The sequence below is a fragment of the Rhipicephalus sanguineus genome, chromosome 4 (assembly GCF_013339695.2).
Source record: "Rhipicephalus sanguineus isolate Rsan-2018 chromosome 4, BIME_Rsan_1.4, whole genome shotgun sequence".
NCBI classification, from domain to species: Eukaryota; Metazoa; Arthropoda; class Arachnida; order Ixodida; family Ixodidae; genus Rhipicephalus; species Rhipicephalus sanguineus.
Genome location: NC_051179.1, coordinates 41,335,514 through 41,361,481, shown reverse-complemented (window position 1 = coordinate 41,361,481; position 25,968 = coordinate 41,335,514). Strand labels below are relative to the sequence as shown.

At 45.5% G+C, this 25,968-nt stretch overlaps 1 protein-coding gene across 4 annotated transcripts in view; it reads right to left on the bottom strand.

Moving 5' to 3' along the window:
- The window catches only part of LOC119389809 (uncharacterized), a 202,469-nt gene that overhangs the window by 18,819 nt on the left and 157,682 nt on the right, over positions 1 to 25,968 (bottom strand). For all 4 annotated transcript variants that reach the window (XM_037657200.2, XM_037657203.2, XM_037657201.2 and 1 more), the window contains exons 3-11: positions 14,510 to 14,679; positions 12,865 to 12,970; positions 11,069 to 11,169; positions 9,859 to 10,020; positions 8,843 to 8,936; positions 7,588 to 7,651; positions 5,297 to 5,452; positions 4,437 to 4,603; positions 989 to 1,263 (exon numbers count right to left, since the gene is read on the bottom strand). In XM_037657200.2, the coding sequence (XP_037513128.1) occupies positions 989 to 1,263; positions 4,437 to 4,603; positions 5,297 to 5,452; positions 7,588 to 7,651; positions 8,843 to 8,936; positions 9,859 to 10,020; positions 11,069 to 11,169; positions 12,865 to 12,970; positions 14,510 to 14,679 (1,295 nt within the window). The remainder of the gene's footprint in view (positions 1 to 988; positions 1,264 to 4,436; positions 4,604 to 5,296; positions 5,453 to 7,587; positions 7,652 to 8,842; positions 8,937 to 9,858; positions 10,021 to 11,068; positions 11,170 to 12,864; positions 12,971 to 14,509; positions 14,680 to 25,968) is intronic.

Sequence of the window (25,968 nt, the reverse complement as noted above, 5' to 3'; positions counted from 1 at the left end):
AAAAGGGGTAAAAGGTGGTGCCAGATTCAGTTACATTATTATTCCAAACTGAGCAAATAAAAGCTAGCTTCAACATTTCCCCACCGTAACCTATGAAATCATAAGGATCTGTTTCAGAAGTCCCAGAATAGCGCTGCTACTAATCTTTCCCTCCAAGATTGCATGCTGGCTTTAGCGGCACTTTTCTCTAGGTTAAGCTGACAAGATTGGTTTCAGAGATGTAAACCACCAATTGAAAGGCTGAATTATCAATTACTTTAGGAGATATAACTTAAATATCAATCTGCGTTGACCAACTACACAAGCATAAAAAAAGTTTAATTGACAAAATTGCACACGTCCCTTAAGTTGTTTTCACGCAATGCACTTCTAAGGTGCGTTCGCAGTACACGTATCCCTTCATTAGGGTGTCAGCTGGATGCCAAGTCTCAGGAGAGGTTGAACACTCTCAAATGTGATTAAGAATTTTTTTTCGAGTAAGTAACAGACACCAGATTTGATCGCAAAACTTATGTATACGAGCTCTTGTAACAACAATACACCAGACGACAAGCTTCAAACAGGCGCTGTGCATTGTGACATGCAACACGTCTATGAGATGGCTGCTACGACTTTGTAAGGGAGACGAAACCTAGAGCCATAGTTCAAGACAATCACTTTTGGAGATATTGCCATAATATTGCTTCAGTGCACACTGATAGTCTAACTGAGGAAAGGCAGGCAAATATACTCGCTTCAGTCGTCAGACATAACATTTTACATCAAACAAAGCAACAGTTTCCCCGAAAGCGGCAGTCTCAGAATACCGTAGTACTATTGGACCTGGTTAGTTGAAACTTCTTATGTGTAGCTGCTACTGTTACAAGGTGGTCATACGCTGAATCACACCAACACTGCGCTCTCATTTTTAACATCCTTTAGTTCTCCTTTAGACTTTAACAATGTACTGCGAAATGGCACAAAGCTGTTCCTTAGAAAAGGCGCTCACCCAGCCCCTGATGTCAGCGATAGTTTCTTCGGTGCGGTCCACTTGGAACCAGATGAGCCCGCACACAACGCCAAGGCCGATGGTCTGAACCCAGTTGAGCTTGGACAGCATACGGCCCTTGGCTTCGAGGAAGTTGCGTCGCGTCAACACCGACACCTGAGTCCAGAACGATGTTGGCCACTTCTGTTCGTGACCCAAGTCGTCCTGGCTGCTGAACACGGAGCTGCCGACTTCGGACCAAGATGAGCGACCCGAGTCCTCGTCGTCACGGATGGCTGCAGTGCAAAAGGCAGAGAGTAAGAAACGTCGCACATAGTAATCTAGCCCCAACTTTATGTGGACTATGTGTTATAGTCTGTTAAAACCTGAGAAAAAAAAATGTCATCTCCACCCACAGCCATCGCTGTCAATCCCACAGAGAATTTGCATGAATGCTCCGTCCAATAGCGCTTACTCATTTTCGTCCCGTCAAGCAGTTCTACAAGTGTTTCAGATAGTTGACTTTCCCCTACAGACACATGTGTTGCTGGTTTTAAGTTGGAAACTTCAATGTTCTAGCACATTTCATCAGGGATTCTAACATGGCTGCTCCGCCAAATGCTATATTTTAGGTATTAACAACCTTTAACTATTAATATGTGTAGTACCTACGTTAGCAGAAAAAAAGGTACTTACAGTTCGAGCATAAACCAGCTAGCATGACTTTTTCACAGGTGATGGCAGGTGCACCATGATTCTATGGGTGGAGCCTACATTTTTTTCTTAGGCTGTAACTGAGTATGGTGCAATTCAATCTGTCTTATCCTGTTTGTATCAGGGGCGTAGCCAGAAATTTTTTTCGGGGGGGGTTCAACCATACTTTATGTATGTTCGTGCGTGCGTTTGTATGTGTGCGTGCCTATATACGCAAGCAAAACTGAAAAATTTCGGGGGGGGGGTTTGAACCCCCCCAACCCCCCCCTTGGCTACGCCCCTGGTTTGTATGGACGTTTTCTTTACAGTCAGCAAATATCCGCTACTGTACTGTGACTTTTGTTGTGTTCGCTACCTTGTCTGCTTTAAGCCAGGCTGTCTTTGCTATGCATTGTTTGCCAAAGTGAGAAAAAGTAATGGAGATCCCACATGATGCAACTTCTCCTACACAAACACTTAGCTAGTAACGAAAACAAATGAATATTTCAGCGTGAAGGAGCAACTTTCCTAAAACTGCTTTTCAGAAGTAAGTGAAGGATGCTGTTTCATAACAGAGGGGTGGGGGGAGACAGCTGATAACATGAAATTTTCTTCTTTATTTTAGTGAGGTAACTGTGAACCACCCTGCATAACATGCTCTAAATATTTCATTTAGCTCAACCCACGAATTTTCTTTTTCCGATAGCAACACACTTAATGTCTCACTGTTTGCATTTGTAGAAGTCCGAGCTCTATTCTGGTTCTTAAAGGGGCCCTGCAACACTTTTTGAGCAGGGTCAAAAAGCGCTGCCAATCAGTAGTCGAGGCTCCCGAGAACACGCGAGCCAAATATTATAGCGAAGCGAGCGGCCTGGAATTTACAATAAATTCTCAAAGTCAGCTGAAAATCGCTCCCTCTTCTCTCGACAAATGATGTATTAGTCCGCAATATATGATACGATTGTCGGCAGTTCTACCATTGGCTGATGTTATAATCACGATAACACCCTCATTATTACCTTCGTTGTCAATTTCGAGTTCAATAAGTAGATAATATGTATGTTTATATTGTGATATGTCGTTAAAACACCGAACAAACATTAATATTAGCACTTCGGTCTCACGGGCAGCTCGTCTGCTTGTAGTTGCGTGGCTGCGTTTTCTTCACCATGCGCAGTGCCGAAATCGTGAATATTTCTGTGCTCTTGACCATCGCCGGTTGCCGTTGAGAGTGGCAGCCGTTCGAGTGTTGCCTCGTCAGCTGGAACTGCATCGTCGGCACGTTCTCACGACCGACCGAGGCAGCGGTGCAGCATTTCTCCGATAACAATGCTGGCGCCGGCTAGTTTAGGATACCTGTGTTCGCTGTATGGCGAGAGTCCCGTTCGCTGTCTGTTCAGTATGTCATCGAGCCGTACCTCGGCGTATCCTCCCCGTAGGCTCACGTTCCCAAGAAACTGCGACACAGCAACCAGACTCGCATTTTTCACGGTAGCTGCAGACAGCCGGGGGATGGGTCCGCGCCGGCCCGATGCCCCACGATCCTTTCTTCTAGTCTTTAGTTCTTTGTTGTCAGCCCACACTCGCTGTGCGCCCGCATTCGAAGAGCAAACTGCATCGAAGTACCGCCACTGGGAGAAGGGTGCACGCAGCTTTGCCGTGTTGAATACGATTCAAGCGCGAGCAGTGCAACGAGGCGGTGTATCGGAGTGTGGGTCGAAACCCATCTCAGCTGTCATTCGTTCCAAACGCGCACGCTGGTTTGCGTCCATGGTTGGCAGAGTGTGAAAACACTACGGCAGTTCGAGGTGCATACCCAACATTACCAAACCGACTCGCAGTTTTCAAGCACGCGCGATACACGGTGCGATGGAGACGACATTCACGCAAGCCGACCGGAAGTGGCACTACAGACCACGTGGTTGCGCCGAGACGCCAGAGAGAAAAAAATGAAAAAAATGCCACCGGCGCTGACGTAACTCTTCTGCGCCTCCTCACACCTCCGTCCTCCCTCCCTTCACACCCCGCGCAGCTTTCCGTGCGCTCGCGGCGTTGAGTGGAGGAAGAAAGCTGCGGAACGTGATCTCTATAATTTAATTTGGTAACACTACTTAGACTTGACGGATTCGAAAAATTTTTGCGGCATATGACTCGTGATGAGTCATATGTCAATAATGAGACTATTCCGATATAACTAAGAAAGGTGTTGCAGGGCCCCTTTAAGACAACTCGTGTTGTAATTGCAGCTTAAGGAATAACTCATCTGAAGTGGCTACTCGACGCAAACATGAGATATTAATAGAATTTAAATGGATAACCTTACCACAATAGTACCTCATTCATACATTGCCATTTCATATGATTTCCTGGTGCAAACGTTCACGGTATCGCTATCAAGCGAAACTGCGAGATGTTATAGTGAATTTAGATATTATGCTTCTTTCTTACTTACTTACTTTCTTTTACTTACTTTCTTTTTAAAAACGTATGAACGAGCTTCTGCTGTATCTATCATCAAAAAGAGGCTACCATTAACAGCAGCTTTATACAACTGAAGGGAAAAGTCAGGATCACGTCAGCTAAGACTCCCCAGACCCCCTCCCTAAATTCTTATATTGGAACTCTATTTTTCTTCCAGCATTACAAATTGTTTATGGCCAGCTCACTGCCTAATACTGAAAAAACTACCAGGAAAGCACAGCACAAACATGCACAGACATAAGACGAGCAAGGCACGTCGGAGAGAAAGTGCACATGCGCGAAACTCGCAACGCACCAATTTTGCTGTACACTGTGGGAATCTTCTTCTCGGGGTCGAGCATCACTCGCAGTTCCACCTGCTTGGACTTCTCCGCGCCCGGCTTGTCCTCTTCCGACACGGCCCAGACGTACTGTTGGTTGTCCCCATGAAGCTCTTTGTGACACGAGTCCTCTTCAGCATGCCTGCAAAGCGAAATGCCAGCGGCACTGCTAAATAAGTTTAAGTCCAGTTCCCTCATCTCTTCTCATGTTTTTCCTCTCCTTCCCCCAATAAATCTAATAAAATTTTGTCGCATATGTAGCTGTATAGCATTACCCAGGGCTGTAATGGCATCTTCTTTGCATGTTTAAAGTTTTTCACTGCATTAGCTGTTCGTATATTGCAGCAAAAGGCAATAGTGGGTATCACGAAGTAATGGATTGAACAGTGTTGGGTTAGCTCTCCTTTCAACTTTATTATAATGAGGTTTGGGTGTATATATAGATGTGAAGTCCACTGACAACTCTGGCAGGTCCAGAATCTAGGGAGAAAGTTTATTCTGTGCTAATGAGGTTGATTGTCACAAAGAAGCACCTAACTAGATCATCACAATGTGTACGTTGCTTTTTCTTTTATTTAGCTACAAATGATCAGTTATGAAGCTAGTGTTTTCCAATAGAAACGCTCTAGAAGGCTTCTGGTGCATCAATCAACCACGTCGCAATGAAGCCGCATCTCACGCTAAATATTTTGATTATATTTTATACCTGCAAGCGTAGCTCAGTTACACACTGATATAAACGGGAAACATTTCAAGTTTACTTTGTGATGGCCACTAGTTTTGTTACATCCGTTTTCGTTGCACTGAGGTTCGAATTATCAACAAATGGGCATACTTGTGCTGGAAGGTTTTCCACACATGCTTGTGACACTGCGGGCAATTGACGACATTCGCCGCCGCCCCGTTGTAGTTGCACTGGCTCTCCACGTCCTCTGGACTTGGGTAGACCTCGGCATTTTCGAGCAGCTGCTTCGGGTAGTCTGGACGTTTTCTGCGAAAGAGCCAGACGCTTGGAGATCAGTCTACAGGCATGAACATCAAAGGCGTTCTCTTTGAGTTCGTTAGGTGATGAAGAGATTGCAAGAGTGACTGAGAACAAAAGCTTATTGAAGTGCACTGCCCAAAGCAGTGCGCCTATTATGCAGTGTTCCTAATATTTTGGATCTGTAAACTAAGGTCTGTCATGCAACATTCAGTGGGAACTACAGAGGTGTCTTCGTAGCAAGCCGAGAAAGAAAGGCGGGATTTAATTTGCCTTTGTATGGTGGTTTAGCTGCTGTTCTGCAGTGCACTGAAATATGTGGTAGGAAACGGTTATATTTTTTAGTGGACTTTGAAAACATACAGGGACCTGAAAACATACAGGTATGAGGAATCTATCTACACCATTATTGTGAGTGACGTACCAAAGGTACGACACATATTCCTTACTTTAAGGAACTACCAACACATTTGTTATGCCTCTTTTTTTCTCTTTTGATCAATCATAGAGCTATGAATTTTGCAATTGTGGTATGAGACCTTAATTGCTTGAACACATGAACTTATACAGTGTAAAAATTCAAACAAAGTGTGGCTTCGTTTAGGGTTCATCGAGGAGTGGTGCTCTTCATGTGACAAAGACTAGAAGCGCAGTCACCGAATCTTAACACGAACTGCCGAAGCACAGATCAGACGACATGTTGCAGTTGCTACAAGCCCTATAATGTCACTGAAGTCACCAAAGGGTGGATGTGCACAGTGACGGCTGTTATTTGCACTTATGCTCATTCGATGTGGGATATGTATTAAGCTTGGCCCTCTGCAGTCACTTTCCTCAAAATGCAGAGAAAGCTTTCCACCAACTGTTCCCTATTACAATGTCACCATCACTTGCGTGGTCAGGGCTACATTGTGAACTCACAATGTAGCCCTGAAGGTGTAACCAGAGAGGTGTTTCTAGGCAGGAGGAGGGTCCAACTTTCCTTGCCCTCCTCCTCTTGCCAGAAATAATCTCCTGGCTATGCCCTATTGCAACTCGTATCGTGTCTATTGACATGGTATGCTACATTTGGCGTGCACTTAAAATTCGTCGCATTGAAATGTGGCAAAATTCGCGAGTTCTTGAGTGTTTAAGAAATTAAAGCCTCATACCATGGTAACAGACTCAGCAGCACTCTAATAAAACAAACTGCAGACAAATTTTGTGCAGGCACTTTTTTGATATTACAGACATCTTTGGCCCATTCTTGAAAAGCAAAGAACCCTCTAACCAACCCCATCCCTCTGAATAGAAGGCAAGCAAGTGCGGTTAGTCAAAGTGTGGGAGGCACGAATACAGTCCGTTATGCTATTATGACTGCCCGAAGCCATTATGGTTGCAAATGTTCAGTTCTTAAAGCCGTCAAAGCTGCATCGACCATTGCGACTGTATGGTGGAGCACACACAGGGCTGGCACGTTTTTTTTTTTTTTTTGGTTTAGTTTCCATTTTTTCTTTCTTTTGCACGTTCTTCCAATTTCTTGCCAGCTCAAAAAATGGGTTAGCAGTGAGCCTTGTTATCATGCAAGACCCAGCAAGAGCATGAATAAATGTGACTTAGTATCAGGGTAGGGCTCGAATCCAGTCGTTGATTTGAACGGCAGCAAGCCGTTCATTTCTGGACAGCAAGTGTCATCTGCAATGCACATCAGTGTCAAAACGAGGAAGACTATTAAGCCCCGGTGATTTGTGGGTCGTCTGTTCCACCAAAAACAAAACGACTTGACAACGGGCTGATGATAAGGTTTCGCAAGACGTAGTGGTGGTGTCGTCCTCCTTTCAAGACTCAGATGCATCTTCACGTGAACAACTTTGTCATTTCCCAGGAGCAAACGAGGGCTGACGACAGATTTGTAACGTGGGTATTTGCAATATGGTTCGTTATTTTCCTGGATTCACCTCTTGCGTGAATCCTCAAATTAAGCGAATGTTTGCAGTAAGCTGGCAAGGCGTAAATCCTTTTGCCATTCCATTCTCCGAAAACTTTCGAGGTCAGTAGCACATTTAGCACATACACACACGAATAGCATATGTGAATGAATTGAACATATGAATAGAGAATTTTATCATGATAGGAATCATCACTCATCCATTCTAGATACTTACTTTAGTTCTTGCGCACTCATGATAATTTTTTCTTGGATATCCGGTGACCTCTTCACTTGTTCAACTGAAAAAGGATGTTTTGACTATAAGTAGGTACATAGCAAATCTTACTCAATGCTACAGAGCAAGACATAGATAAGTACTGACATCATATATGCTATCGAAGCTCTTTTTTTTTTTCACCAGCACACACACACGACTTCCAAGTTAGGAAGATGCTTGCCCTCACTTCCAGGTGACAAACTCATTAAATTATCAGACAATTTGCCAAGTCATTTAAAATTCCTAAGACTGAAGAAGTCGATCGGAGTCAATCAATAGGTAAAGTTTTTGGCTAATTTAAATCATCTGTGCTTCTAGGTGCTAAAAAATTGACTGAAAACAGCTTATGAACAATACTTGAAGGGCTAAGATATGCCCAAGTTTGATGTTGAGGCTTGTGTGCATGACTGTAGATTTCACACAAAGACTCCACAATGAAAACTTACCACGTGTTCAATGCAACAGGGTTGTATATCTTTTTGCATTCCCGTATTAGTCGTTAGCTCAAACATAATGGGGCTTGCCACATTTACCTTTAAAGCAACTTGTAGCTCAATTTGTAGCATGCGTCGTTAAACTTTTCACAAATAAATGTGTTGATGATTCAGACAAAATATGTGGCCCATGGAATCTCGGTTCAACTGTTCAGTATATTCTGCCCATGCGGAATTCAAGCAATAAATTTATACACAGAGAAAGAGTCAAGCATTTCAGTTATACCGTGAACACCTACACCACCCCTAAACAGAGCCAACAGTGATACTGCCAGGCAATGACTCCAGCATGCATGTGTAACAGCGATCAAAAGTGGCTACAAATGTGTCAAGCTGGCAAAAATGAGATCTGGTAAGAGGCCAGTACCCTCAGAATAAAAACGTGTATATATTAGGACACATGAAACACAATTAAAGAAAGCTGGCCCTATGACTTGATATACCATAAACAAGGTTATTAGACTAAATGTCTTCAACTGAGTGGGTCTTTTTTCTGTCATGGGACTGCATATGCAGCTTAAACAAAATGCGCTATTGTTGTTAGAGTGTAAGAGCAGCGAAGGGCGGCAAAAAGGCACAGAATTTATGAGAGCTGCAACATATTTCAGCCAAATGTCAAGTGAACTGTTCAAAATGTTAGAAACACTAGCAGCAAAGCATCAACTACCAATACTATCAAACGTATAAGGCAGTGGAGGACAAAAAATGGCGACACTTACGGATGAAATCAGCCGGGTTGAAATGCTGCAGAATTTGGAGACCTATGCTGCTGAAGAAGTCGACTACTTTGTTGACATCACCATAGTAGGCTGTCTGCAAGTCAAACATAGCATCGAGACGTCGGTTACAGAAAGGATAATGGGGGGGTGGTGCAAGGGTGCAGTAGAGTAGGCAATAACAAAAACAAGTAGTACAGTAGAACCCTGCAGTTACGTTCCCGGGTGCTGTGTTTTCCTAGCGGTTACTTCGCTTTTGGTGGGCCCAGCATATCTCCCATATGATGGGAACCCCACTCTCACGTCGCAACTGTGGGACCATTCCCGCATTGTACATTGTGAACCAGCCATCCGAGACGGCCCTATGACTATTCACGTGGCTTGGCCAGGTCCGCTTGGTGGCTTGACGACAGAATTGGCTGCCAGAAGCGGTGAGGACGACACCTATGACGCATATTTAAGTCCCACCTCCAGAAACATGACCTCTGAAATCTGTATTTTACTTCTAAACATGACGCCTATGACGTGTTCATGTGCTAAAATTGGTTTTGATGCATTCAACAAAAGTATGGACTTTGCGATTAGTTTTTGCTGCCCAGAGTCATCCTGTTTGCATGGACTGGGTGCTGGGGTGGACTCATCACTGTCTTTATTGTATGAAATGCTTTTCGTGGTCTTCTCGCGCTTCCTTTCTCTCTCTTATGGGCTGTCGTGTTCGTCATGTGTCCGTCCGGTGTTGGATTTGTTGCAAAGATTTGCACGCAGTGATGACACCGAAAACCACATGGCACTGCAGGTGCTTGAGAGAAATCTTGTACCAATAAGGTGTGAGAAAATGCACCAGGCAATGCTGCACTATTTCTTCAAGCGAAAGCTTTGAAATAAAATTGTGTTTTTCTTTGCCACTACTCTAGTTTCTCATTTTTTCCTGTTTCTCTCGGCTCTTACATTGTTTTTTTACAGTCCCGTGAAAAACGTATAAGCGGGGTTCTCTGTAGTAGCAAGGTTTCAGTACCAACCTGTCCATTGCAGAGTAATAGAAGCTTGTCGAACATGTAGAATATCTGGCTAGAAGGTTGATGCACGGTGATGACGAGGGTCTTGTTTTCTCTGTGGGCATACTCCTTCAAGGTGGACATGAGTGAATGGGCTGTGCTGGAATCCAGACCTGAGGTGGGTTCCTGGGACAATCGAAGAGCAAGTTTGCGTTCTCAGTTCAAAGATATTCCCAAAATCCTTGTAGCAGCAGCATTCAAGGTGATTAATGCATCACCAACATGCAAAGATGGTGCTTCAGCGAAAGCGCAAAGTGTCAAGCTGATCTGCTCGCCATGCAATGAAGCAAGTATGTGCAAGAGTGCAATGCCAGGTCATACTGTCGAGTGCACACATTGGGAAAGACAGTGCTAGCTATGGGTGATTAACACAAATGCCGAACAGTATCAAGAGGTGTATACACTGGGTCGAAACGACGACAAAGGGCTCCAGAAATGTTCCAAATGGAACGCGCGAATGAGACCGAAAGTGTGACGCATGCACGTTAGCTGCTTTTCATAAAAATGTTTGACTGTGCGTACAAAAAATTAAATTCTGCGGTTTTACATGCCAAAAACATGACATGATGAAGTGCGCAGCAGTGGGGGTGGACTCCAGATTAGTTTTGACCAACTGGGGTTCTCTAACATGCACCGTTCATCAGACGTTCATCAGAAAGATTATACGCTTTTCTACGTAGTGTCTAGTTTAGCAGTTCTGCCAGCTTAGTAGTTAGTAGTTTACTAGTTTATATAGTTCTTGTCATCATCCAGTCGAGTCTTTCACGCAGTGAACAATTACTAATTGCACAATGCTAGTAAATGGCTATAGGTATGAAATGCGAAAAGTACCAAGGTTTACAAAAATAGTACCTGTAACCTTTCAAACAGTAGCTTTTAAACACAGACAATATAATTCTGATGCAGCAAAGCAGAATATACTTCTGACGGCTCAAATAATATCACCCAAGTCCAGCATGGCATATCTACTGAAAACAGATCAAATTATAATGCAAAAGGTAATGTTTCTTCCTTGAAGATTGGCTATCTATCCGCTTTTTTTTTTACATGAGTCACATTCAATTGGTCATTTTTAAAAGCTTCTGTGTAGACTGATGTGCAGGGGGGGAAGAAAACAAAGGCTCGCCAAATTAAAAGAGAAAGCAAAATTTAAGCATCACTGATGAGTACTCACGTCAATGAGCATGACAGTGGGATTTGTGAGCAGTTCGCAGGCTATGCTTGCACGCTTCTTCTCGCCGCCGGACAAGCCTCGCTTCATCACGTCACCAATAACTGGGCAGAAAAAAAAAAGATGCAAGCAGAATAGACATGAGCACTGATGTATTTGGAGAAAGTTTTGGAACCTCACTGAAAATTTACTCACAGAACCTCATTGAACCTTCCTTCCTTTCTTATATTCCTTTTCTCTCTTTCCATGTATCAAATTAAAAATGAGCACCTTTACTCCAGATGTGAAATTTGATCATTAAACATGACAGCATTTATTTGCAGATCCCAGTACTAAATTTTTTACAAGTGTTATGTGCAGTTGCCAGTCGTTGTGTTTAGCCATATCACATTTCACAATCTAGTATGAGTCACCACGGACTAGTGGCTATAAACTAAACGGATTTTCTCCAAGAGACCGATTTCACATGCAATTTCCTCAAATGAGATAGAATTATCGGATCTAATGTCCCAAAGCTACATAAGGACTAAAATCCAAAAAAGGGCAGGATGTGGAAGATGGAAGTTTGCGATGAAAAAATCCGTAAACAGGGGGTGGCTGCTCGAGCACACACTCCCTGTTTACAAATTTTTTCATCCTAAGGACTAAAAATGTGTTAGTGCAAACTCCAGTAGCTAGAATCCCTGGGTCTTTTTTTTTCCCCTTTAGAAGACCTACATTTTTTAAACTGAATTTTACTTGTGACAGCATTCACTTGCAGCAATGAGGCCAAGGAAGAAGCTTCATTACTTTATCATATAATACTTTGCTAATCTCTATGTAGGCTGGCCCGGTCCACTCCAGCTATTCGGCAAGCTTCTGCTTGGGTGTCTGGCTACACTGATGCAAATAAAACTGAGCTCATTTCAACACCTAAATTGAAGTATGCACTATAACCTCATTATAACAAAGTCACATCTGACACGAAAATAGCTTCGTTATATCCGAAAGTTCTTTATAAACATGCATTCACAACACTATCTAATGGCAGGAATATTTTTCGTTTACTTCGTTATAACTGATAATTCGTTATATCCGTGTTCGTTGTATCGAAGTTTGAGTGTACTTCATTCTTCCACAACTTAAGTGTCATCTTGACAGCACAGAATCTAACAGCAGATTCAAAGCTCACAGCAGCACAGCACCATAACACGACACTGAGCCGTCATGGCAAGTATGCGATATCCTTGAGAGTTTGGAGCGTTATCTGCTCCGGCCATCACGGCACAGTAAACGTACATAAACTTTTTAGCACAGAAGCAATGCAAGGACAGAGGGATGCATAACGGAGGCAGGCACCTGTCTGTCATGTATCAACCCATTGTGTATCACTCTGGTAAACGATTGTTAACTGCGCAAAATTAAGAAAAGGACAACACCAAAGAAAATAGACAAAACAGATAGATAAGACGCACAAAACAGATTTGCCCTCTATCTGTGTTGTGTGTTTTCTTTCGTGGTGTCCTTTTTTTAATTTTACGCAGTTCACAATTGTTTACTAGAATGCACCAACTAGGTCCCCAAGATGTTCTAATTAAGTATCGCTCTGTCGCACATCGCTCTGTCGAACATCACTCTGTCGAACATCACTCTGTCGAACATCACTCTGTCGAACATCACTCCGCGGCAAAAGCTGAACTAGAACATCAGCATGACCAAGCCTACATTATCACTGTAAGGGTAGCCAGAGTGCCTCAAAGTGTCAAATCAGTTTCCTTCTCTCCCTTTGTGTATTAAGAAGGTGGGGCGTGCCGTCTTACTTGTGTCTTGACACCTAGATAGGTCCAGGACGTCGATGATTTGGTTGACATGCTCCATCTTCTCATGGTATGACATGCTTTCGGGAAGCCGCAGTAGTGCTGTGTACTGAAATAAAAAAAAAATTTTTTTTTAGAACTGATGTGCGTCACACCACATAAGCAAGAAGACTTTGGAATATATGCATATTAACTTTGAACATATCGCATTAAGCCTTTCACATGCTGGCTTGGATAACTCAGGACATAGGTTTTACAGAAGCTTGCGGAACATAATTTGTGGCAACTCGAAAAAACGTGTGCGTCTCGTGTGGTGGGCTTTTACAGGGGCCCCACAACACTTTTCCAAATGGAATGACTTCATTAAAGGAAGTTATTGCCTCACGAATCGAACGCCGTAAAAATCTTTAGAATCCGTCCAGTACGAGCGGAGTTACAAAGATTTGTCACACGCTGTAATTCCGTTCTCTCTTCTCTCGCCCCGACGAAAGCGCTGGAAGCTAAGCGGGGGGAGGGGGGGGGGGAACGGCACGGGGAAAGAAGGTACGTCACGCGCACCTCCTGACCTTGAGTACATTTTCTTTTCCTTTTTTTCGAACGCGTGGCGTACTTTTAATGCGATTTCGCGCACGGGCGAGTGGCGGCCTCTCGCGGCGGCCGCAGTAACTACCGTGCGCGCCATGTTCAAATGAGCCAATGGCGTGGAACCTGCCTGTGACACCGTAAGCATCATTTTTTGTCGAGAGAAGAGGAAGCGCTTTTTAGCTGACTTTGCGGATTTATTGTAAATCCCAAGCTGCGTGCTGCGCTATGTTTGGCTCGCATGTTCTCGGGAGCCTCGACTACCGATCGGCAGCGCTTTTTGACCATGCTGAAAAAGTGTCGCAGGGCCCCTTTTAAGATTTCTCTTTAGACTTAGGTGCATTTAAACATGCGTGTGTGGTGGGCTCAACAAGCTTCCAACACCATCGTTATTTGGTAAAGATCTGAATTATTAGATGCCTCATTTAACTTGTTTAGCAGACTATTAAGGAGTCACAAAAAAAAGAGCTCGCTTGTGCAACTATTTCGTTTCCTCTTTCTTGTTTTCGTTACTTCAGCAAACAAACACACTTAGGCGAATACAAAAATTGTTTCCATCCATTTAGCCATTCAAGGAAAGAAGACTGTAAGGAGTGATAGTAAAATGAGAGCATACACACATGGCACTTGCTAACAACTAAGATTGATCAGGCTTCCATGTCAACATGTACTAGGGATCAAGTGATACAAGTAAATCAGGATATAAGAAATTACCGTAAATGGTGCCATGTCACATGATGGATAGTTGCAAGATTTCACTTCGGTAAAACGATACTGAAGACCCGATGGCACACTTATCCCTACTTTTAACGAATAAAGAAAAAAAGCTTCGAAGATACTGGGCTGACAATATATATAATTAGAGAAGATAAACATGGCACCGACTTTACTTCGTGTCACATTTTTCTCGTATCATTGTGTCCCTAGAGCTGTTTTTTGCTTCAAGTTCAGTAAATCTATTACCCTGCCCAATACAACACGCTAGTACAGTTTGTGGCTACATGTGACAAACAACTTCAATCCTTCTGCCAAGTTAACCAGTGTACAGTACTTGGAGCCAACTCACATTGAGTGTCTGCCTGAGTGTAAGGTCTGGGAAGAATATGTCTTGCTGGAGGACATAACAGATGCGCCTGCGGAGCTGCTTGTTCAGTGGCTCGCTGTTGAGGAGTACAACGCCGGAGTCCATGCGGATGCGGCCAGCCAAGGCATTAAGAAGGGTTGTCTTGCCAGAACCTGCACGAGCACAAAAAAAGAGGACAGGGTTATTAGTGCTTCTGTACCTTTGATTTAGATGACCTCTCAAATCTGACCAATACAGACAAGTTAGGAAAAATCATCCTGCAAATTGAAAACAGCGCTAGGACTGGACACAGAATAAAAGCAATAAGACAGGGCACTGTCTCGTCGCTTCTACTCCGTATTGTCCTTGCACAGTTTTCAGTTTTCTGTATGTTTCAGTTTATGAGAAATCAAACCAATAAGCTTGCATTAATACACCTTTTTAGTTTATGACAAATCATTGTATGTTCACCTACAAGTCCTTGGCCAACTGAGTGAAAAAAGAAAAGGTGACCATAGTCAAGTTCACAAGCTTCTCGAAAAGAGCGAGAAAAGCGTCATCACATGGTGCCCAGTGGTGACGTCATCATGGCGTTATCATCGGCGTCATCACCGTCACATCGCCAAGTGACCATGTATGTCATTATAATTGCAACGTCTACGTCACGCGACGTCATAAAATGAGTACATCAACGAGTGATCACATCATATGACTACATCACGCATAAGACACATGCATACAAGACAACAACTTTCCCACATATTACCAATTTACCGTTTCCGACAGGTTTACGTACAACCAAGTACAAATGGAACGCGAACAAGGAATTGCAAAGAAGAACAGTTTTCGCGAGTGATAACTAGAAATCCTAATTTCGAACCGCTGATTATGCGATTGCCAAATAGATTAGGCCTCAAATTAAGCGTGAAAGCTGAAATCACGCTTACATTTGCACGTGCTGGCTGGCACAAGAACGGAGGAACGCGTTTTAGATGACGCCTAACTCGCTCGTACTTTGATTGTCCCACACTGTACATTCGCGCGACCCCTGCGAGCCAAGTTGCTCTGCCACACAGCAGCAGTGTCGTGCAGTGAAGCACCCTTGCAGATATCGCACGTCAGTTCTCGCGCACTCCTCCGGCTAGAAGTGTTCCCGATGACGCGACGCGACAGTCCTACCAACAAGACGCGCCCGTTCGAGGAAGCTGTACATTCTCCACGATAAGTTCGCGGCCCACATTTTCGTGACGCTATTGTAATGGTGGGCACGCGATCATTGCTCCTCGATCGTGCTCCGAAGATGTAGAATGAAAGAAGGGGAATTCTCCGAGGGCTCGTTTTTTTTGTTAGACATAACCAAATGAATCCGACAGACAGTTAAGCCAAGGATAGCATAGGCGACATTATTTGTTGTTTCTGACTGTAGTGTAGTAATTGCGACATCGATGATGATGATCATGACCGCACATACATTTACGATAATATGTAATAATTTATTAGCGTACCTTCCAGTGAACGTGTTCTAACGATAGAGTAACTGCCGTGGAGGGCTGCACGAGTTTGTCACGTGCCACACGCCGACGCCGCGCACGCAGACTTCAAGGTTGGGGCCAGAACTTCCGGACATCCCCCATGGGTACGCTCATGTCCGGAATACATTTCGCACGTCCGCTTTTTGGGTGAGTTTCGATTTGCCTAATTACAGGACATATCGAAGTATATTTATCTTATAAGATGCCCGTATGGCTGTCTCGGTGTCTGAGGCGCCAGGGCGTCAGACAGTCAACATACACAACTCTAAGAGCATCTGCATCTAGCACTTTCCTGTCACAAAGTCTGTACGCATCGAAATAATCCTATAGGTTCGTTTTCTGGGTTTCTCGAACAGCCGGATGCATACAACTATTTCTGGCGCATAAAAAGGACTGTTCGTTACAACCGGGTTACGGCTATTTAGGTGTCTGAGGCTCCACGGCTCGAGACGCAACACACACAAGGGCTAAAGAGCTTTCCCGCGTCCATAGCACTCTCCTGGCCACAAGTCTGTTTTCTTTTCGCTCATGAAATAAAAAAAAACTAAACAAAAGAGAGAATACCGAGGTATAACTTAAGGTCGTGGTCTGACAGCAGAGGTCGACCACCCCGACCCGCCGCAAAAAGAACGTACGGAAGCGCGTTTAAATAAATAAATTTAAAAATAAAAGGGTTCCGCGAAAAGGACCAGGAAACCAGTGGTCGAAAATGAGACGTGGGAAAGGAAGCTCCGGGCTAGCAGACGACACGAGAAAGAAACATAAGCAACGCTCGTCGTCTGGCAATGCTTACAGAAAGCAGACGAAACTTCTGCGGCGTTTTGCAAGAGCAGACGACGCGCTCCGATGCCAACAAACATGTTCCCGTCGTGTACACCCCGTGTTCCATAACGGCCACCAACCACCCCGCTCCTCTCTTCATGGGAGACCAAACCTTTCGGTACGTGGCCAGCATCAGCTAGCCTTCCGTGTTTACGCTGCTTCACTTCGAAACGTCTCACTTTACCAACAAGAAACGAGCAAACTCGTGTTTTGTTTCATTTACGTTTTTTCGTTCACCCCACAGTGTCTTGTCTTTCAGGCAAGCTGTCCCTGTCGAACACGTGCGCTTGCCAGACAGCGCCGGCAAGCTTCCATCAATAACGACGGTGACACTCCGCCCACCGGAAGCGATCTTTTTTTTTTTTTAAGCCGATATGCACTCGGTGTTTGTGACCCGTAAATGTGCGCATCCTTTAGAAGAAGCACTACTGAAAACCGAGTTACAAGTCGTAAGCGACCGCATCAAGAAGAGTACGTCTTAGTTAACTCCACATCGGCGATGTTTCCGGGAAAGCGTTCGAAAAAGTCCCACGGTCCCTTAGGCCTTCGCCATAAGGCGACTGGAAGGTGAAAATAATATTTTTCTTCTCAGCAGATGTCGGTTGAATCTGCAGCAACTCGGAAATCAAGAAGAGGAAATGGGGATGGGCAGGGCATGTAGAGAATGCAAACACGCGAGCACAGGACCGCGCTGATTGGAGAAACATGGCAGGAGCCCTTTGTCTGCAGTGGGCGCATATAGTCAGGCTGATGACGATTAGATATAAATCAGTGACTTTAACAACCAGGGATGGCAGCAGATAAGCGCATGCGTAGAACTGTCTAGGCCACACCACGAGTGATTACCAGAAGGCAAATGTGCTTGAGCAAGACGCTCGCTTGCCACTTGACCATCTTGTGTGGGCTTCAACGACGTGGTTCGTCAAGGCGCGGTTATCGGCAGGCATTTTTTCGGGGAAAACGACGCGAGCACACGATGAGACTAATGTGGAATCTGCGTCCTTGGTCCGGTTATCTCAAGGTCGGAACGAAGGACGTACCAACGCATTCCTTTCTTGCACCCTCTCTGATCCCGCTGTTAAGTCGTTAAAGCGCGCGCGTTAGAAACCGATTAGATACAGCCAAGCTGAACACTCAGCGGGGGCATATGAGAAATCAGTGCGGCTATACACGTGGCGAGTACACGCGTGCTGCTCCCGCCTCGAAACAAGATGTCCTATCTGTGCGCACTGCGGAAAAAAAAAATAAAACGAACAAGTTTCGCGCCCGTCTGCTGAACGGGGCGTGGACAGCACACATGGGTGCACGGCAGACATATGGCACACACACGCGCACCGGAAATACATTTGACATCTTTGACAGTCATGTCTGATTATATAGAGACAAGTGTTCACCGTCCGCATCCGACAAACTCGAAGTATGGACCAGACCACTCACTGTACTGTAGTGTTAACTAACCCTGTCTACGCCGGTACTTCGCCTCTCCTTTCACACTAACCCCTTGTCCGTCTTCTCTCTCTCTCTTTCTTCCGCTCTCTCTGTTTATCTATACGCCAGATTCAAGAAGTTTAAGCGTAGCCTGACATATCGTGCATTCGCCACACGGCCTAGTACATACGGATGCTGAAACATGATGGTAGTTGAGATAGGCTTGCTCAGGGTTCTCCATTAGGGGGCCCACGTATCACCGCAGAACGTGCCGCACGTGCCACTCCCTGGGTTCGAACGCCTGCGCGCACGATTGCTGTTAACCATACAGCTGTCCGTATTGGCTGCCCATTCCTCCCCGTAGTCTAAAGATACGATATACAGCGGCTCGAAGCAGGTAGTACGCGAATGGTTGAAAACAACATATGGTAAAAATTTCGCACGCACTGCGACGTTTCGTAAGCTTTTAATTTAGGGAACCATAAAAAAAAAAAAGACAGGAGTGGGGGGAGTATGGGGTTAGACAAGGCTCCAAATGATAAAGTGCATGTGTAGCCAAGGACGTAGCCAGTGGATAACACACTGGGCGTGTGCCGATCACCTTACCCCTCCCTTCCTCAGCTTCCGGTTTCTTCTACCCATAACTGCTATCTAGCAAGGAATAATGACCAACATAAAAGTACGCAAGACAAGAAGTCACTGGCGTAGCCAGATGGGGCGAGGCGTTCGGTGTTTAACCCCCCCCCCCCCGTAAATTTTCAATTTGTGAATGTGTATACATAAACGCACACATACAAACGCACGCACGAATGTATTTATTTTGCGTAGTTAGTTAAGGGTAAGGGTAAACCATGTATGCACGAACATACATTTTACCAAGGCTTACCCTTTAGCCTTGGTAAAATGCGGTTCAATTTTCGAAACGCACTGGCTTTGGAGGCCGATTGCAGCCAATGTATCGAAATGAGGTGCTTCTCGTCTTTGCGTCATCTGATTGGCTTATTATGTCTCAGGATCCTGCAAGCAAGGCTCTTGGTGAGGCAGGCACGTACAACTGACACGGCCGCTTGCTACATACGCTCTTTCTACCTTTTTCTTTCTCTCTCTCTAGCTCCTCAGAGTGCGAGAACGGACGGATGCGACACAGCGGAGGATGCGGAGGGGTGAGCACCAGACCGGGGAGGCGGCGCGACGAACAACACGAGACGGAAAACGAGGTCGGCACACCGCAGATGCAGCAGCCGCCGCCGCAAACGAAGCAGCACGATGGCGCAACGCACACACGTATATAGTAGTCACTCAAGAGGCTCCTTCCTAAAGCAGGAAAGTGGAAGGGGAGAGGTAAGAGAGAGAGAGAGCATGTTTTGGCTGTTTTGGCCGGGTGGCGGTGGACGTAGTAGCGACGGTAGTAGTGGTAGTAGAGGCCCCCGTCTTCCAAGCGGCGCGCCTTGGATGCTTGGGCGCTTTTGTCTTTTGGGTGGATTCATTCTTTTCATCCCCCGCATATGGGGGAAGTGGGGAGAGGGGGGGGGCGTTAGCGGCACCGTCCTTGACCCGCTTCTCGACTTATCGTCGCCCGGCTGTGTGCTTGCGCGTCCCATGAAGAGAAGCTGCGCTGGCCCGCCAGCTAGCCAGCCAGCCAGCCAAACGGAAAAGAAGCTGTCTTTCTCTCCGGGCGAAGCGGCGAGATGTGCCGTGCATGACGAGGGGACAGGCATGGGCACACCGGCATCCCCCGTCACGCGAGGGGGGGACCCGGGGAGTTGCAATCTCACCCTCAGCCCTACCACGACTTATTACGAAAAAATAGATAAAGAACACATTCGTGCAAGTTACCACAAATGCGGCACCGGAAATCAGGCGTGTGAAAAGATCACGCGCGCGGCGCACGCACGGTTCTAATAGGTGTTAAAGACGGCGGTGTGCAAGGACGGGCACAAGTGAGAAGTCAGGACAACACAAACGCCGACTAACAACTGAGGCAACCGTCGATTGACTTGCATTAAAGACGAAATCAAATGCCTCAACAGTTATCGCTCACGTAGAACCCCACGCGAGCCGGATTGATAGGTCCTTTGATAGGTCCACGCATGCCGGATTGATAGGTCCGTGCAGCGTTGATAGACCTGCGCATGCTCATGCCCTTTGCATGAGCATGCGCAGATAAAACTTTTGTGCCTGCTTTCTTTCCGCCAATGTGCGCCTTTTCAGTTGTCAGTCGGCCATCATCATCAACCTGACTACTCCCACTTCCCAACGCTTGGACAAACGTAACCTGCGCTGACGAAGACAAACAATTCCTCTCGTCTAAATGGCTCCAGCGACATTTCGTGCTCAGCGATCTTTCATCACCTCACGTGACCACGTTTCCTTGAACTTCAGTTTTGTTTGCTCCATTGGCTAATGGAGCAAACAAATATGGAAAATATGGAAAAAGCTTTACGTCTCAAAAGACACGAGAACTGCTGAACAAGAGGGCACGGAGATGAATGACTCATAAGGTTATGGGGGCCATGGTATCATTGTACACAGCGCGTAGAAACATGCACATGGAATGGCACAGGATCCGCACTTATTTGTGCAGGCACCAATAAACATGTTGACTATACAGTGCCGGTCTCATGCTCTTCAACGTCAGTGTTTCTCGCGAGCTGTTTGCTATGAAATAAGGGATAATATATCACTGTGGTCAAGAATTTCTACGACACTGCCAGTGTTGCTGCTCCTCCACGTTGAATCGCGAGGAAGGACGATCTATCCTAACGCAAATCAGGCGTGGGGTATGAGGCGCAACGTTAGGCCAGGGTGGTATTCCGTATTCTGTAGGAGTGGCATTCTCCAGGAGTCCAGAAAGTGGACTGTCCCATTTCAGCACACGCTGATTGGATAAAGGGCTCGACTCGGCGGCACTCGCTAATTACGATTGGTTGCAGGTCCGCCATAGCCCTTGAGCTCTGTCCAATAAGTTGGCGCTGAAATGGACAGTTTACTACTTGGCGAACTCACTGAATCACCCGGCAATAACTAAGCAGGGCACCAACAAGCGCAATTTACTGCCAGTCTATAAGCGTCGTCCATATATAGTCGTGGTCTTACTTTACGCCCTAACACCACTTTTATAAGTATGTATACAAGTTAACCCGATGGAAGAAGCTTAATTATAGGCGCGAATTCCATTCCAAGCACGGAATCGATTTCGCAAAGAAAGAAAGAAAGAAAGAAAGAAAGAAAGAAAGAAAGAAAGAAAGAAAGAAAGAAAGAAAGAAAGAAAGAAAGAAAGAAAGAAAGAAAGAAAGAAAGAAAGAAAGAAAGCAGGAAAACTCCAGGCCATCTTGAGTCTATCAGGCCGGATCAGACGTTTATTTGCAGCGCAGGCTAAAGAGAAACGTGCTTAAACGAGCTTTTCGGGAGGACCCATTCGCCGTCAACGCTTCGCAGAGCAAACGCACATACGCTAACGAATAAAAAGAAAAAAAAAGAACTAAGTAGAGCGAAGAGGCGAGTAAACAGTCGCGTACATCGTGAACCAAAGGCACAATGGGAGAGGTCGAGTCACAACCATGCAGTGCACTGCGCGCATACCGCGGCAGGACAGGGCCTACGCGAGAGCCGCAGCGCAGCTTGCGCGTACACATACAATGCCGCGCGTGTGATGCTAAGGACGAGGGATTGTTCATCTCGTGTGAACCAGCTGTTCAACGAGGCAAGCAAAGGCGTACAGGGGTACAAGTAGTAGTAGTGCTGCTGCTGCTGTTGATAGCGGAGCTACCGTGCTCGCCTTGTTTTAAGCACGCCCCCGGCAGGACTGATTGATGGCGCCTTGAAACAACAAGCCTCTCGAGCATGTGGAGATGAATGGCTCGCCATTCGCGTGTGCTGTACGCGAGTATATGGCGCGCCGAATACACATTCTCTCGCCGATGGGACGGAGTACTTGAACGGTATTTATGGCTGGGAAGAGTGTGGCTGCTCTTTGAAAACTAAAAGAAAAAATAATAGGAGAGAGAGAGAGGTAACGGCGCCTAGAGGGCGGTGACTGCATGGCTCAATCGGCCATAAAAACCTACGGAACACGGATTTGAAAAAAAGAGGGGAAAAAAAAAGCGAAGAACAAGAACGAGCTGCTGAAATTATCGCGAAGCTAGAAGCTCATCGCTTGAAATTCAAGGTTTAAATATGCAGTATTTCATGTGACGCATGCGCTGTTAATTTAAAAATAAAGTGCGAGGTTTTACGCGCGAAAACCACAATATGATGATGATGAACGAAAGAAGGGGAATTGATGAAGGGCTCGTTTTTTTCGTTATGTCGTACAACCTAATGAAAACCAACAGAAAATGAAGCCAAGGAGAGTATATGGGCATTGTTTGTAGTCTTTAACAGTAATGTGGTAATTACGATATAAATGTAAATAACTCAAAGTGGAGGAGAAGACAACTTGCCGGTGGTCGGGACAGAACCTACAACCTTCGGATAACACGATGATCAGGCTCGCGAGTAGTGGGGCTAACTCGGGGTTAATTATGACAGCTCGAACACGATCGAATGCACCTCTAATGATTTATCCCTGAGCTACAGGCCCCCGAAGCGGCCGACAGGCTTGGCCTCGCGGTCCCGACGTGGGAGTCACCCGCTGCGCGCTATAGGGCGCGTCTCGGAGGACCTCAATAAAGCAGTTTCAATCAGTCAATCTTACTCTCCACCTCATTACGTTTACGGCGGTAAAAGTTTACCACCGCGGGTTCTAACGAATCAAGCGTTTCGAATATTTGCAAATATGTTCGAGTTTCAACCATAGTTTCGTATACACATGCATCGCGTGACATAAATGACCCTCTTTTTTTCTTTTTTTCTTAGAGATACATTAGAAGGAGAACAGAGCATGCGGATTTTGGGATTCCTGCAACCCGTATGCTACGATAAACACGAATTTTAACTGGAAGAAATCTGCTGGCGGGATAGTTGGTACATGTCTTGACACAACTATATATCCTGGCTTGTGGAGCGCAAAGAAATGAAAACAAAGGCAGATCTTTGTCGTTTATGTGTCTTCCCTCTGCCTTCGGTTCTTTGCGCTGCACATAGTTATATACCAAGACGAACTTAAGTTGAGAGCTCGGTTTTATGCACCGATCATCGCTACAACAGCGCAGACTGTCTTATAGGACAGCCTGAAACAGCTGCAACATCGTCTTTCACGGCCTTGTTATGCCCTCCAAAAGCAGACCCAAGAATAGAGATCGTGCTCCAAACCCGCTTATGTATGTGCGTGTTTATATTTAAAAGCGATCAATAGGATTCATTGCCTGAATTCCTACACGACTTCATTCGCTCTGTTTTCTCTTTTTTTTTTTTTTCGCTTTCCGTTAAGCCCGCCCGTCGACCTTGATGCATCACGAATCGAAAGGCTTCCCGTTTCCTTTTTTCTTCCCAAAATTTTTCCACAACTCACCCCGTTCGACCTCGACATACTCCCTCCTTTTTTTGCACGGAAACATGAAAAGAAAGGATAGAAACATGGGAACTGCGTCCGGTCGAGGGATCCCATTTTTCAGGAAAAAAAGGGAGAAACCTTGAACACCGCAAGGTTATACAGCAGCAGCGTCGTTCGCAACAGACACAGCGCGACCGTGAGTGAACGGTTTTTCATCACGGAGTGGATAGATAACCTTGGATTTCGACTACAAAGCGCACTCGGTCCCGATTTTCTTTTCTGTCTTTTTTGTGCCCGGTACGGAAAGCCGGGCCAAATAATAATAACGACGTGGCAAACGAGAATGGAACAACCTCGACGAGCAACTGAATCTAGCGTATCTCGAGAAAAAACCAGCGGGAAAGAGGCGAGAAGGAAGGGGGGGGGGCATTGAGAGAAATGGGACAAGGTCACACTCGATTCGGAAACGGGGTATACACTCGTGACGGGTCGGTGCAAAGAAAGCTTAGACAGGAACCCCCCGAAATTTGGGCCGAAATGGAAGAAAAGTTGAGGGCAGCGAAAACGAAACTATATAAATGGGTGAAACTGTTCTCGCATGTCAGATCGAGAAGGAGGGGGGGGGGGCAAGTGCGCAGGATGAGTTGTGGCATCAACGGTTTGCGCGTAACCCGAGCGATGCGCATATTCGTGTGGGAGAATGAAAGGAGGAAACACGGAGGTGTAGAACCAGCCGTACACACGTGCGCCAATCTTTCAAACAAGCTTTACAAAGGTCGGCTCTCAACATCCGCTCATGGAGATGGTGCCGCTGCGTGAAGGTCAACCGAAGCACGGTCCACCCGTGTGTGCAAGGATGAAAGGAGTTCTCAGTCTGACACTACTGCACACAAAAAAAAAAAGAAAACAAAAGAAAAGAAGAAGAAGAAAGACAGAAAAGTGGAAACGTTGATTCGATGTATCCTGATGTGTAGAAAGCGACCTTCTCCACATAACCTCGCTGCCGAAGGTATCGTAAGAAATCGCCTTGGTACAGAAAAAAAAAAAAGAAAAACCACGGAATGCAACAATACATGGCTACCGTAGTTCTTGTTTCACTTAATATGCTGACCTTTGCGCCAGCACTTTTTTTTTTTAACGTATCATCCGGACGTACGTAGGAAGAGAGAAAACGAGAGAGCGATGATACCGAATGTGCGACGTACCGTTCATACTTCTCGGCACGAACGCATGTCGGTCACACGTTTATTATAACCTCCAGGGACTATATAGTTTTTCGTTGTTGAGAAGGTCTTTGAAACGCTTGAACCTCCTACACGGCTATACAGCTGCAGAAGCTAGACTGGCAGAGTTGCCAGCGCAGGCCCGCAATAATTCAATAAGACGTACCACGACAGCGGATGGAAAGTGGGGCAGCCCCCCGCCTGTGAAACCCTCAACAGCTGCGGTGGAAAAAGAGTACAACGCCCTTCTGTGAGAAACGGCCTGTGGTGGATGGAAATCGATGCGTTGTCGAATCACTTTCCCTCTGCTAATTGGGTTTTCCTTTCTCATTCTTCTTCTTAGCCTCCGTCGTTCAGCGAGCTTCGTCCTATCTGTGCGACACGTCGTTTTATCCTACACTTTATTGAAGCATTGTATGCTGCAGCTTTAAGACGGCGCCGCGCTTTCCTATTACTTGGGAAACTTCCACTGCCGACCACGATCAAGCAAGAAGGGAGCAGGGGGTGAATTGGATGGGGGTGTTGAACTAGAGGAGGAAGAGCTAGAACGGATCAGGGAATAACCGCATTTATGTCTCGGAACACAGACACACACTGCGGAGACACGCGCACGAGTGAGATATCAAAGACCGCTTTCTTCATTTTTTTTTTCCCTTTTTCTTAGCGTTCCACCCCACCACCAGCGCATCGCTCGCTCGCTCGCTCGATAATCAATCAATCAATCAATCAATCAATCAATCAATCAATCAATCAATCAATCAATCAATCATCAATCAATTAAAAAATGGTTAGACAAATATTTGGACCCGTAGTCTGTGTGGCTAGTCATATGTCCAGTCTAGTACATGATGTTTGTATGCACGTTAGGAGCAGAGTTGCGGTTAATATGATTGGGAGTGTGCATACAAATGCAACAACAGGCTAACTTCAATGGCATATTTTATCTAATTAAATACACAACACAACAAATACAAAATACCCGCGGTATTTTAAATACACATACAATACAAGAACAATTCAAAG